Source organism: Penaeus japonicus, unplaced genomic scaffold (assembly GCF_977035675.1).
Source record: "Penaeus japonicus unplaced genomic scaffold, GWHDUDI00000001_assembly GWHDUDI00000033, whole genome shotgun sequence".
NCBI lineage: Eukaryota > Metazoa > Arthropoda > Malacostraca > Decapoda > Penaeidae > Penaeus > Penaeus japonicus.
Window position 1 is genome coordinate 3,910,996 of NW_028234435.1, and position 15,000 is coordinate 3,925,995.

At 40.5% G+C, this 15,000-nt stretch overlaps 1 protein-coding gene across 1 annotated transcript in view; it reads right to left on the reverse strand.

The window, feature by feature from the left end:
* LOC147467765 (uncharacterized) overlaps positions 1-2,561 on the reverse strand; it is a 10,470-nt gene extending 7,909 nt beyond the window's left edge. The window contains exons 1-4 of the mRNA XM_086556598.1: positions 2,513-2,561; positions 1,491-1,635; positions 457-545; positions 31-177 (exon numbers count right to left, since the gene is read on the reverse strand). Of these exons, the coding sequence (XP_086412724.1) occupies positions 31-177; positions 457-545; positions 1,491-1,635; positions 2,513-2,514 (383 nt within the window). The 5' untranslated portion in view covers positions 2,515-2,561. The remainder of the gene's footprint in view (positions 1-30; positions 178-456; positions 546-1,490; positions 1,636-2,512) is intronic.
* Between the last annotated feature and the right edge of the window lie 12,439 nt (positions 2,562-15,000).

The window sequence follows — 15,000 nt, forward strand, 5'->3', positions numbered from 1 at the left end:
ATCTGTAGTGGGATTTCTTCTTGCTATTACACAGGCAGTGCTCTATCCAAATCCACTTGAAACTTCCTATGATCTGTGGTGGTAGGCCAACAATCTGAAGTTATTAGCTGATACTCAAGTGATCTATGTGTTAAGATAAGCTTAGACTGGTACATATTTGACAATAAATCACTACTTCTATGTTGCCAAAATACAAACAAGGTATATTTGTTGGCCTTTGCCCAAGTGCAAAAATGTTTGGCAAAAATGTTTGAGGATAGTGTCAGGCATATGGACATCTTCTAAATATTTACCATAACTATTACCACAATCATATACGAAAGAAAAAAAAAAAAAAAGTTAATATATGAAAATATATTGATTTATGTACTATCAAGAAACACTTCTAAATGAAAAATATTGAAAAAATATATCAATGAAAGAAGAGGTAGTTATAATAGTAATGCCACAACCTACTTACTGTGAGCAGGAAGTTTGCGAGGAATGGTAGGCGAAAGTAAGTGAATACATTCAGGGTCTTCGCGCAGTTGTTCTTCGCTGTCATCCTGAAATAACAAGGAGCTTATTTCAACCTAGCCACATTAAAGTTATAAATGCTGTGGTTCACATGATTTCTTAAGCTTGAAAATGTACCTGTATCTTGAATTACTTGAATTATTGGTAAGATTGTTCATTTTCTTACTTAACAGCCATGATAAAAAAACAAAAAACCTATAACAAATTCTTGCTTATTGCATATATTGTATATCAATATAATGTCAATTTGATAGTTACCAGTGATAAATTATATATATCCATATATACATACACACACACACAAACATATATACATGTATATATATACATACATTATCTTTCACTAAAGCTTACAATTATCAAAACCAACTTTTTAACCAATTTATAACATTAAAAATATGAAACTGAAGTATGAACATACTTTAATTCAAAGTTAGGAACCCTATAACCACCTAATAAGTTAGGGTGATTAAAAGGATCTCTTCAGCTACAAAACAATTAATAATATTAACAAGAGCATGGAGAAAAAACAAAACTACAGTCACAATACTAACTTCTGACTTTACTATTGATTTGTAAGCAATGAATTGAAGAGACTTTGATAAAAAAAAAAAAAATAATAATAATAATAAGATTAGCCTTGGCTCATAATCTGTTTTCCTTTACTATTAAAGAAAATGGAGTTTATGCAATGGGATGAAGGTAAGTTGACTCAATTTTCTATTATTCTCTTTTTTTTACAACCACTTTGTTGGGTACAACTCTGGCAAACAGCTCTTGCTTACACAAATGCTTTAGAGCCCAAAGTCATATAAAATTCAACAAATACAACAGTGAATCTTGTAAAACTTATCTTCATATAGGAACTAGTAAAATCATTGATTATGAATATTCTTACCTACTATTTCTACAGAAATTTCTGAACTATTTATCCATTCTGAAAGCAAAAGAAAAACAACCACCATTGGAGTTACCTCATTAAATGTGGCATGGCCTTGACTATGCACACTTGATGTTACATGAGATTCTTCCAGACTGGCATCTGTACTTGTCACACAGAGAGGTGACATGGTGCCAGAGGTTGTGTCACAAGTATAATTCTTGTTTAGCGGCTCCATCCTGGAAATCATGTAAAAATATATTACGATAATGTCTTTAAAATATGTTCAATGATGTACTGACATAGCCAAGGAGAGATATTCCAAGCAGAAAACTCATGCAGCAAACTTGGTCATATATACATCTACAATATGTTATCTTTCCTCAAGTTGTTCACTGCCATTCATACAGATTAGCCTATTCTCTATCAAGATTACACTATTCTAAAACATTCTACTGATGATTTCATAAGGAATCTACAATAGCTGCTCAAAGTAAAGATGACAAATATTTCTGATAAAACTTGGAGTGTTAAGTAACAAATTAATAAGAAAAAAAAGTTGCAAATGTAAAACCAATTCCAGACTTGCCTAACTACCTACATACACCAAAAGAAAATCATAAAAATAACCAATTAAAAAAATAAACATATTAGCATTACCACATCCCGATTTTTTCAGTTTTTTTAACCATTGCATATCCAAGTCCAGGTAAAATACCAATATCAAATATGTATTTTCCACAGTTTCCATACACAGAATATCTGACAATTGTTTATCGAAATCATACAATTCATATCAAAATCTTAAGAATAACTTACAAGACCATAAAACGAAATAAATTACAATTCCGAAATTAAGGAATTAGCCTTTACAGCGTTCACTTGTTTAACGAAAAAAAAACCCGTAAAAAATACGAATATCATAATTACAATTGTAGAAAAAATACCAAAAACAGACCTGACCAACAATCCCTTCCGTCCTTCAGAAAAGGTCAGTGGAGAAAGAACAGAGAAAATGAAGATACAAAATTAGCCCTCTTGCTTCCTCTAATCAACAAAGAACTCTTTTTTTCTCTTTCTTTATCCTTATTGTTGTCTTCTGTATTCTGAAATTACATTCCGTCTCTGTTCTCCTCCGCGTTGGAATAGAGGAGCAAAAAACTGCAAGTGTTACTCCTTGGAACTCCTCTTCAGCACTAATCCTTGTGGTTCAAAATCAGGATATTTTTAGCGGGAAAATTACGATTTTCTTTGGGTGTCTATCATCCATTACTTTTTTTTGTATTTTTCTTCTATGAATATAGTATGAGTAGTTGTTGTATAGTTTTTGATTTTTTAAAATGATTTTGACGGTAATTAACTTCTAAAAGATAGTGAGATAAGACTAGTTAAATGTCATTATTTTATATCTTTTTGCTTTTCAGTTGTAGAAAAATGGCCATAAAGTTATTTTCTAGATCTCTATTCATCAAAATTAAACGGAATGAAGAAGTGAAAGAAATTGCTTAGTATAGATGATTAATAATTCATGAAATTTCGTGACAAGACCTACACTGACAGAAACGAACCAGTTTCGCTGTTCGTCTTTTGCGAAATAATGAAGCATTTTTTTTTTATTACCATCCCCATGATATAGACATATTCACATTTATGTATGTGTATGTATGTATGTACATATGCTTATTAATACATACACAAGTTGAAAACGATGCATGTGTCAGAAACATACATTCAAAGTTGTATCAATCTAAATATATCAAACGGGTCCCTCTGAGCATAGCTCTCTCTCCTGTATTTAAACAACTGGGTGAGAACAATACACGTGTGTGTGTGTGTGTATGTGTATGTGTGTGTGTGTGTGTATGTGTATGTGTGTGTGTGTGTGTGCGTGTGCGTGTGCGTGTGTGTGAGTGTGAACACAAATTTACGACATAAAGAGAAAACACATTCTCAGATACACTCATGTACACAGACCTACATACACCATGGAGAGAGAGAGAGAGAGAGAGAGAGAGAGAGAGAGAGAGAGAGAGAGAGAGAGAGAGAGAGAGAGAGAGAGAGAGAGAGAGAGAGAGAGAGAGAGAGAGAGAGAGAATTTTTTTATCATAAGTCATAGAGAACCTTGAAAATCAATGAATACTTGGGAATATAAGGATTTGCAGTTTTGTTTTGGTCATTTTTTTCTGGAAGATCTAGTAACTCAGTGTAATAGCTGTGGATTTTTAAAGGTCAAGTTCGATATCATGTAGGCCTACAGTATGTACGTTTTTTCTGGTTGCATGAAGGATGTGAAACATTGCCAACTGTACTGTCATATACATTTTTGTATGCCAGTCTGTTTTTCAGATTATTGTTTTTGCTTTTCTGCTTCAGACTGTATCTTTATTTTGTTGTGTTGTTTACTGTTTTAATGGGTCACAGGGGAAAGTGTACATACATAGTCAACAAGTGGTGCATGATGTGCATGTGTTTTAGACTTAACTGCAAGCAAGTTCTGAGTCTTGCCGTATAGGAAGTCTAGATCTTAGTATATTCACAAGTATCCAAATGCAGGAAACATGAAAGGCAGAAATATGGTTACTTGCTATGATTTGTTCAGCTAAAAGGTGAAGAAATAAAATGTTCGGACATATAAGTCTGCGGTCACAAGTTGCCAATTTTTAATGTATAGTGTCAATTAAAGAAAAATATACACACGCACCTACTTCTAAACAATAAATCTTCAAAAGCAAATCATCCAGAATTATCAAACAGTACATGAAGATTTAAAATCAACAATATAAAATATCATGCAGTTCGATATAACCGTTTCTAAGCAATGGTAGTTCAAGAGGTAGCATCGTAAATATGAAGAGTTTACCATCCAGTTAATATACAATTTAAGCCTACTATTTTGGCTCAGACTTTATCATTTTAAGAGATAAACATAGAGATGAACTATATATAAGTAACCAGGTAGTTCCGGAGCATTGGTACTATACTTGCACACTATACAATTTATTAAACTTACGAGGACGAAATTTACCAAGGAAAATCATTCCTCATAATTCAAAAGAAATATATAAAAAAAAATAAAAAAAAATACTTTCTAATGAAGTAATAGGAGCTTTACTTCCCTATCTACAATAAATCTAACTACAACTAAGCTGACCATGAAACGAAATCTACACTTCCTTATCATATAGATGAAATCAGTTCATTAAAGAATTCCCAAGAGCTTTATTTTTCTATCTATATACCACAGTGAATCCACGTGAATGCTTTTCTTCTGTCGACAATAAACAGTCATCAAAACTGCACTTCAAATTCCAAAATATCTATCTCATCTCAAATACACTACAATGTTTTAGCGCATATAAAATATTCACTGTACATAAACGGCTAGTCATTGTGGGGTCGATGGCACCGTTGGCCGGGGAGGAGCTCCGTCTTTGGTGGCATTAGATGAAAATAAATAAGTAAATAATGATTTTGCAGGCGTGATATCTGGATTCGGACGAAGGGCTTAACTAAACAGACTTATAACTCCTTTGGAAATAAGAATAAACTTTTAGTCGTGCTCCTAAGGCATTTAAAAATATCAGAGTGAAAATAATAATATATCACCCATTAGCCCAGATAAGTACCTGAACGAAAAAAAGGAAAAAGAAATTTAAGCGGTTAGTTCTTTTGGGTCAGCGGGAGCGTATTTTCACTACTTGTTTCCTTTTTTTAAGCATCGGAGAAATCCTTCGAAAGGTCAATACGAAAAAAAAAAAAAAAATGAAATGAGGTTGATCCTCGAGCGTGCCAGAAGAGGCTGTTCACACTTTGCCTAGAATGAATTAGAGGAATTGTCTGAGGACATCGTAACGGAGTTTCTGGAAAGATAAAGATTAAAACCGTAACAGATGCTGAAAGATATGTTCTTTCGAGTCATCCACTCGAGTAGTCTTGCGGTAATTGGTGCTTGTTTGTGCAGGCGAGACATGGTATAGCACAATCCTTTGCATTGATAAGAACTCAAGTATTATATATCTTTAATGCAAGAAATAGGAGAGAGATATCCGTACCGATATAAGGACACATGACCAGTTACAAACATGGCGACTGTCACTTGCACACGATAAAGGGGACTTATGATGGTGGTCGAAGCATTTAAACCTCATCTAAAATGTAAGGAATCTTTTATCTTTGTCAGAGTTCCATGCTCACGCTTGACAAAATGGGCAAGGCAGAAAAAAACAACGATGCTTAAACCTAAACCTGGACTAGAAGTATCGTGACTACTTATAACAGCATGTCTGCCAGAAGGAGTGACCAAGCGATATTCCTTGCACAACGTAATATATCTTGGTCACGAAAGTCTGATACACTATCTTCCTGTAATTTTATAATCAGACCGTCGACCGTGCCTCGTCAGACGTCGTAACTACAATCCAGAACATTATCTTATCTATTTTCCCATAAAAAGACGATTCGATATGAATCTGGCATAGGTTTCCAGAGCAGGCGGAACCACCGAGACGACGTGGGTCCCGTTACGAAAACAGTGACTGGCGTGACAAGTGGCGGAGGCGAGCACACGTGCCCCGGGCACACTCGCTGCGTCATTCTGCTGCCCACCATAATGGGAGCTGACTAACTTTCAAAGATTTATCGCACACAAAAGCCTGTTCATGTACCACCGATGCAAGAAATTAAAGTCATGAAATAGTTTTTACCTGGTATGATTCTACACACAATGTTTTACTAGTATGCGCGTTTGTGTGTGAGACTGTGCACTAACATGTACGTACAGACGATCACGCACGTATATTCCCTTCAAGTCAGTGACCTAGGATTTTGCTCGACATTATTTCTGTTGGGAGTAAAACGGTTCGGAAATGCGTGGCATTCTCTAGCCTTAACATCATGAGCGAAAACTAGCGGGTGCGGCAAACGTGTCGAAACAATATGACAAAACGTGGGGAGAAGGAATGAAATAAAGAGTCGTTATAGCTAAGCGAACCTGGTCTACGGTTACACTGCAAGTGAAGGCAATCATAGGCCATCGCCAAATGAACTTTATTTTGAGTTTATGAAGACAGCACCGGCGCTTTTCATCTCGTAATGACTTGTGGTATCTTAGCGAGGACAGTTTGTTGGTCTTTATCTCGAGTACCCAAAAAAGGTGAAAGGTTGCAAGCGGCCGCGATCTGTATGATACAAATCTCTTCTGACGCTAATGGCGGCGAACGAAAAGAAATCAAGGGAAGAAAAGAGCGCTCTGCTCGACCGCTAAACGGACAAAAATCTGCCCTGTCATTCACAGCGCTCTCCAATTTAAGTAATGCGATCTTTTACTTAATCAGACACGGGTGGAAACGCGCAAAACCCTCCTGGATTTCTGCATATGTAGACCTTACCGGGTCACGGAGTACCTAGAGGGCGTGAAGGCATTCGGCGTGCAAATAAGGGCGCCAGATAGGTGCGATAGTTGTTTTACGAGTCTGCAAGATCCCTGCTTAGGTAGGGGCGATTGGTAAGCGCCTTCACGGTGAGAAATCGCTAAGTACCAGGGGCCTGGATGGATGTCAAAACGAAAAGCATCAGGGACTGAAAAAGTACCGCGGAAATTAGTGGTGTGAGAAAGCCTTATGAGCGTGAAAATGACCAATATTAAGGGCAATGGTATGGATGACTATAGGAGTACGCAGAATGTTGATAATGCGAACCAAATATGAAGGTATGGGACAATTTATTAGGATGAGCGCCTCACATAAATCCGTCTATAAAAATGTAAATACTTGGATAGGAAAGTAAAATCGTGGTTTCTGGAGAACATTCGAGGCGAAGATAAGTATGGCCCTGGAGAGAATTACTTCCTCTAACCCAGGTGGGGATACATACAACCCACCATGGTTGTATTTTGTGTTTTACTTTTTTTTAGACACAGATAGTTACAAAAACGCTTAGTTACGGAGTCAAATTGTTCACCTACCTGAAATTGTTTTTAATGATGTTATTATTATTATCGTTATTTACATTATTATTACTATCATCTTTATTATCACCATAAAGTTCATCAAATTATTTTTTTCTCGAAAATTCAAGTATTGGGGTAAAGAATAGAGATCCGTGTAAGTGTACTAAATAACTAATAGGTTACTAAGCCCGTGTGGAAATACCTGTGTTAAAATATTTAATGATCATAAAAGAAAATAGAAATGAACAGCATTTATATACGCACTCCCGGCGTCAACCGCTTAAAAATGTAATACCCAAGTAAGTAAAGAAGTATCCGTGAAATACTTGAGGCCAAGTAAGCAAATGTTTCCTTCTGCAATAAGTATAGAAAGTCCTGATGAATGTGAAAGCCCCTGGTAAGTGCAAGAGTATCTGATCCGTGTGAGAATGCCGTGAACAGCCGCGGTAGTCGTTTCAAACAGCAACCTTTCGGGGCGGATCAACTCCCCGATTGATTGTATCACCCTGGAGCTACCCGGGCTGTTTCGCTGAGGCAGTATTGGCATTCATGGGGCTTTGGACGTCGCTCTTGCTTAGAGAGATAAGCCGAGATACACGCTCGGGCTTCCGAAGATTTCCTTGCTTGCGGTGTGAATTCGTGGGCGCCTTGCTCGGCCTCATCATTCTGGGCTCGTGTTGCCGCTGCCGGCGCTGCTTCGGTGTATTTTGGTTTATTTCGTTTTTTTCACTTTTAATAGGTTGCTATATATTTGTTACATATGGACAGACATATCTATATTATTTATCATTCTTCTCTCCTTCTCTCTCTCTCTCTCTCTCTCTCTCTCTCTCTCTCTCTCTCTCTCTGTCTCTGTCTCTCTCTCTCTCTCTCTCTCCTTTGTCATTTTTGAATCATATGTTATATTATTTTTATCTTCTATCGCTTGAAATTTATCATTCTCAATATTCCCACTCATGATGACCGTCCGATTATTCCCATTATACATCGAATCACTTCTCCCAAAGCAAAATGTCTTCATCAAAGCTCAAAGGTATCCTGGCGTTCTTCATAATAGACAATAACATCGCAAGTCACCAGGAGACCTCCCCCTCCCCCTCTTCCTCCCCCCCTCCGCCCGCCTCGCTAAAAGAGATCTTGAGCGATGAAACTATAAAGACCCAAACAGCCTAAGGTCATTTACTAGGCAGGTGACTGACCTCGGTCGTGGTGCTGGTTGGAAGAGCGGGCTTGGGATGGAGGCGGAGGGGCAGGGGGGAGGGGGCGATGGTGGTGGCTTTGAACTCGTGGGTGTGAGGGTGACGGGTATTTCGTGGTTTGGTGGTGATGTCGACGGTGTAGTTCTTGCGACTTGGTTTGGTCGGATGGATAGTGGTGTGATGGCAAGGTGGGGGAGGGTTGGTGCTGAAAAAGGGGATGGGGGAAAATTACCCGTATGGACGGTGATCGATTGCGTCAATTTCGGATGCGGTAACAGGCTCCATTCTGTAGCAGTGATCACTTTTGAGATTTCTAGTATATCATAATGTGTAGTAAAACTATAATAAAAAAAAATTAAACGATAGCATCAACATACTTCAGTTGATATTAAGTTCGTGAAGATCATGCTGAACTGGGGCTCTAAACTATGCGACAATGATCAACCATCAAACACATGAAAAACATCTTTAAATACAGTTTTCTAGAAAAAAAGATGAAACGCTAATGTGATACTCCATTGTCATTTAATTCCAGGAATATATCATCCTGCTGCGAGGATGTAGCAGGTTCGATCTGGGTGTACCTTTGTACAAGTAGGAGAGAGTTGGGGGAAAATGAGAATCAAAGTCGATAATATTCCTTTATTTCATAAATTATTTGCTTATAAATCATCTGTTCCCTTCGACATGTTTCTTCTATCTACACTTATATACACCACACCAAGATAACGCCACGCCAGCTAAGAGCGCAGAGACTATCTGACAACAGAACAGACACAGCAGACTTGGGCACTGGGCACTGTGGGCAGTACACCCGGGCAGAGAGGGACGTTGGAGGAACTTCACGACCACAAATTTCTAAAATAGCAATGGTCTTCAGAGCATAAACAGTCGTAATGACCTTTCCAGAACATCTTGATTGCTGATGGCGCTATGGGAAATCGAAGAGTGAGTGAATGAATGAATGAACGTCCCAAGCACGCAGACAGACACACAGATAACAGATACCTATTTATCTATTTATCTCACATATGAGCATACATATATATACACACACATACAAACATACACACACAATACACACACACACACAATACACACGTACACATACACACACACACACACACACACACACACACACACACACACACACACACACACACACAACACACACTTACACACACTCGCACACATATATGCGAACGCACACAAAAGTGCACATGCATATCAAGGCACGCCACTCACACATACAGAGTAAGCAGAGGCAGACACATACACCAAAGGCACCAAAATCACACACACAAGCACCCACATGCAATCACCAGAAAAGCCACACACACACACGTAAACACCTTCATTGCCCGTTTCCCTACCACGGACCTCTGGCGACTCCTTGGTTCAGGTGAAGGTGAAACAACAAACCATTAAGCCAGGTCTACTCGTTGCAAAGAAACAAAGAAAACCTCACAGACTCATGATAGGTTTGATACAACAGAGCTACCATGTGGCAATCAGAGGAAGGGGCAACGCACATAATTACTCACCGTAATGCAATGTAACAGGCAGAAAATGAAATTGTTGCAGGTTGTAACATTAGTAACTTTATATCGGCGTCTGTAGCGGTTTAAATACATTCTGATTTATTTGAAGGATCTTTCTACTCATTTATCTATATCATTTTGTGTTTGTAAACGTAATTACTATTCAATCAATTATTGAAAAATGGAAAAAAAAAATCAATTTCGAGCTTAGTTTTCCTAATTAGTTAAAGATAAATTATACAAATCCTGTCTTGGCATTTGAAGTGTTTTTAATTCACTTTGATTTAATTTGATCATATCCGTCTTTTTACGTAGTTTCTTGTTATGAATTATTGAATTCTTTATTTTGAGCCCAAAAGTAAACCGTAAACATTCAAACTAATCTTGAGCAATTTGTTGTCGAAGCTTCATTTTTTTTCTCAGATTAATAATTCATTAGGAGTCGGGTATATGTTTGTATTGCTAATCTCTTGATCATCCAAATACGATAATGTTGATGAGAATGTTGACAACGAAACTAATGATAATAAAGGGCACAACGTATGCAACGACGACAAAAATTATGATGGCTGACACTAGGAAAAAAAAATAGGGATCATTACGAAAACGGAAACTAAATGAATATATAGATAGAAATAGAACAAAAAATCTGCAATAATACTTCAGAACACGCCATGGAGGTTGACAATAATTTCTCAAAGAATTATGAAGTTGATTTGAAAATAATGATAAATGATGCGACCGATATCAGCCTCTGTTTTATTATCTTCCCTCTTTGTCTGTGTGACTCTCCATCCGGGCATGCGAGGTCCAGCGGCTTCATGTGGTCCAACATGATATTTTTTTTTATGTGAAGTAGAAAGGGGAGAGAAAGAGGGATGGCTGGGAAAGGGAGAAGAAGAGGGAGAAGAGATTGAACAGAATGAAGGAGGAGGGAAAGAGGAAATAAGAAATAGAAGGTAAATGAGGAGTACGAGGAGGTGAAGACAGGAATGGACAGGAGGTTGTGAAGAGATATGTAAGGATTTGAAGGACTGGAGGAGGAAACAAAAGAAGAAGAGGAGAACAGTAGTATAAAAGGAAGAAAAAAATATGTAGTAGAAGAAGAATAGACAGTTGTAAAGAGAAAGCAGAAAGAATGAAAGATAAAGAATACTAATAAGTAAAAGAAGAGGAAAAAATATTAGTACGATGAGGAAAGAGAAGAAAGGATGGAGAAAGGAAACAAAGGAAGACGTAGCAAATGGCGAAAAAGGTAGCAGAACAAGAGGACTAATAAAAAGGAAGTGTTATGGGAGAGGAAGAGGAAAAGGAGAAACATACGGAAGACGGAGAAGAGAGGATGTAAAAGTGGAAGGTGAAGGAAGGAGAGAAGAAGGTGAAAGAAGAAGAAGTCTAAGTAAATGATAAGGAGATAAAAGAGGAAGAAGAAATAGGAGAAAATAAAAGGAGGAGGAAAATAAGAAGACGAAGAAGAATAAGAGGAAAATGAAGAATATGAATAAGAAACGAGATGAAGAGAAGTAGGAGGAAGAGGGAGAATCAATAGATAAAGGAGAATTTGGTACAAAAGGAGGAAAAAAATACACAGAAAGGGATAGAGAGAAGAAAGCGGCGAGGCTGAGGAGGAGGAGAGAACAGAGCAAGAGGCCACGAGAGCAATGCCAAGGCTACACTCGACGCTGTGGGCTGGGACAGCAGCGCACCTGGGCCGGGCCACCGCCACGCCCCTGCGGCTCCGGTTATCTGCTGGTGGGGGCCGAGTGCCTCGTGCTGCCCTGCGTGAAGGTGTTCTGCTGGACGGGAGCGACCTTCTGCTGACTCTGGAACTGATGCGGCGGCCCGCCCTGCTGGTGGTGCTGGCGGTGGGCCTGGTGGTCTGCGGGCGCCGCGCTGTGCTCGCTTAGTCTCCGAGACCCAGGCGTGGCTGCGTGTATGGTTGGGGAGGAGAGGGAGGCGGAGGAGGAGGAGGAGGAGGAGGACTGGGGGGTGGGAGAGGGGAGCGAGTGTTGAGGGAGCGAGGTTGGGGAAGCGAGGGGGTGTGCAGCCAGGGAGGTGGGGGAGGTGAGGGGGACCGAAGACAGAGGGTTGGTGACCTTGTTCTGGTGGCCCTGTACAACATCCTGGTGCTGCTGAACGGGAGGTAGCTGCCGGAGAGGTGTCGTCTGGACATGCTGCGGCTGATTCTGGTACTGCTGCATCGGCTGCTGAGCCTGCTTCCCGCGGTGCTGAAGGCTCTTGTGGTTGGCTAAAGCGTTGCGAGTGCGGTAGTGCTTGTTGCAGACGTCGCACTTGTGCTGGTATGTGGTAGTGGAGGAGTGCTGATCACGGATGTGGGTGGGTAGATGCGTCCTTTTGCTCAGCCATTTGAAGCAGATGGGACACTGCTGCTGCCGCCGGGGGTCCACTGCAAGAAACACATACAAACTCTCGTCAACATGGAGGGATCACTCAGGCTTTCCTGCTAATTACCTGCATCCCCGGGGCGTTAACGCGTCTCTGCGGGGGCGGTACCACTTAACTCATAATTGCAATCTATTTAACTCACGGGGAAAATGACCACTCCAAACATGCCACAACTTGCCAAGAAACACGACTAAGATCTACAGGACGCCAAACCGACGCGTGGTCACGGAACCCCTGGCATGGGCATCCTCCCCGGCACAAGGAGGGTCCCGCTGCATTCTGGAAGGCCGACTACCCATAATTAGACAGACAGACAGCTAAATAGGACAGCCAGTCATCCACACACCCAGACGGACAGACAGAACGCCAGCATGCGAGACTGCCGATCCAGGAGGGAGGGCGGAGCGCTCGTGACTCTATCTCCACCATCAAATGCGACGGTCGAGTCATGCTGGGTGAAAGTACGTGACGCCACGCTCACTCACGCTGCCTGCAAGCACACATCCCACTCCCACTCCAACAGTCACGATGCCTCTATATCCTAGACTATTCTTAAATACATGCGCTCTTCACTCTACATTCATCATGATGCTAGCTGCATGGAACAAGCTGATCGGTAAACAAGTAAAAATATACTACTTTCAGACAAGCAACTTATGTAAGACATGTTTATACAGTATACAAGAACGTGAGGAAATGACTTTTAACGCAAGAAGAGAAGTACAAAGAGAGAAAGGTAGAAATGTTGAGCATGTGAGATAGCAGGTAAACAAACATTCAAAGGCTGACATGTGTGAATGGGCCTTGGAAAAGCGTTGAACATATTGTGGTTTGATTCTGAGAAGTTCCAGTCACGGTCTAGTGGTATAGGCACGCTGTTATGTCTCCACATCCGGTTCTCTCTCTCTCTCTCTCTCTCTCTCTCTCTCTCTCTCTCTCTCTCTCTCTCTCTCTCTCTCTCTCTCTCTCTCTCTCTCTCTCTCTCTCTCTCTCTCTCTCTCTCCCTCTATCTATCTATCTCTCCTCCCTCTATCTATCTATCTCTCCTCCCTCTATATATCTATCTCTCCCCCCTCTCTTTCTCTCTCTCTCTATCTATCTCCCCCCTCTCTCTCCCTATATCTATCTATCTCTTCCCTCTCTCTCTCTCTCTCTCTCTATCTATCTCACCCCTTTCTCTCTCTATCTATCTCTCACCCCTCTCTCTCTTTCTCTTTCTTTCTCTCTCTCTCTCTCTCTCTCTCTCTCTCTCTCTCTCTCTCTATGTCTCCCCCCTCTCTTTCTTTCTCTCTCTCTCTCTCTCTCTCTCTCTCTCTCTCTCTCTCTCTCTGTCTCCCCCTCTCTTTCTCTCTCTCTCTCTCTCTCTCTCTCTCTCTCTCTCTCTCTCTCTCTCTCTCTCTCTCTCTCTCTCTCTCTCTCTCTCTCTCTCTCTCTCTCTCTCTCTATCTCTACAAAGCTATTTCTCCGATTAATAGCATTCATATTATTCCCCCAAGCATTGTTAACCCTCTAAATGGCAACATTTCCTCCCGTAACTATTAAACACACCAAATAACAAGATGACATGTACAGAAACTTTCCACTTTGCATAATCAACACAAATAAAAACAGTCACGGTGACAAAAAAGAACTATACCCAACAAACAACACAAAGCCACCCCACTCCCACCTCACCCCAACCTATCCCCACACAACCCCCCCCCCCCCCCCAAAAAAAAAAAAAAAGAAAAAAAAAAAGATAAATAAAATGATAACGCAATTACCACAATAAAGGGCGAGTTAGACATGGTCACACATACAGACACTAAAACAGGGTACGCGTGTGGTGTTCTTTCCCCGCCTCCAAGCACCTCTCACGATCAGCCCGTAAAAGTTCGGGAAGGGAAAAGTATGCTTGCATTAGTCTTGCTGATGAGAAGGTTTGTGTATGCGCGCGCATGTGTGTGTGTGTGTGTGTGTGTGTGTGTGTGTGTGTGTGTGTGTGTGTGTGTGTGTGTGTGTGTGTGTGTGTGTGTGTGTGTGTGTGTGTGTGTGTGTGTGTGTGTGTGTGTGTGTGTGTGTGTGGAGGTGTGAGGGCGAGGTTGGTTAGTGGGAGGGAGAAGGGGGGCAGAGAGAGAGGGAGGGGGAGGGGGACAGAGAGGGAGAGGGAAAGGGAGAGGGAGGGGAGGGGAGGGAGAGAGAGAAAGAGAGAAAGAGAGAAAGAGAGAAAGAGAGAAAGAGAGAAAGAGAGAAAGAGAGAGAGAGAGAGAGAGAGAGAGAGAGAGAGAGAGAGAGAGAGAGAGAGAGAGAGAGAGAGAGAGAGAGAGAGAGAGAGAGAGAGAGAGAGAGAGAGAGAGAGAGAGAGAGAGAGACAACTGACGTTCATAAAAAAAACACCAAATAAATCATCCCTTGCATGTTTCGCTTTCCTTGCAAAAAAGAGAAAAAAGAAATCCTAGCTCATTCTTGGCTCCATAACAAGTTCACATATCACTGTCAACCCCACCTCGTTCCTCCCCCCTTAAATATCTT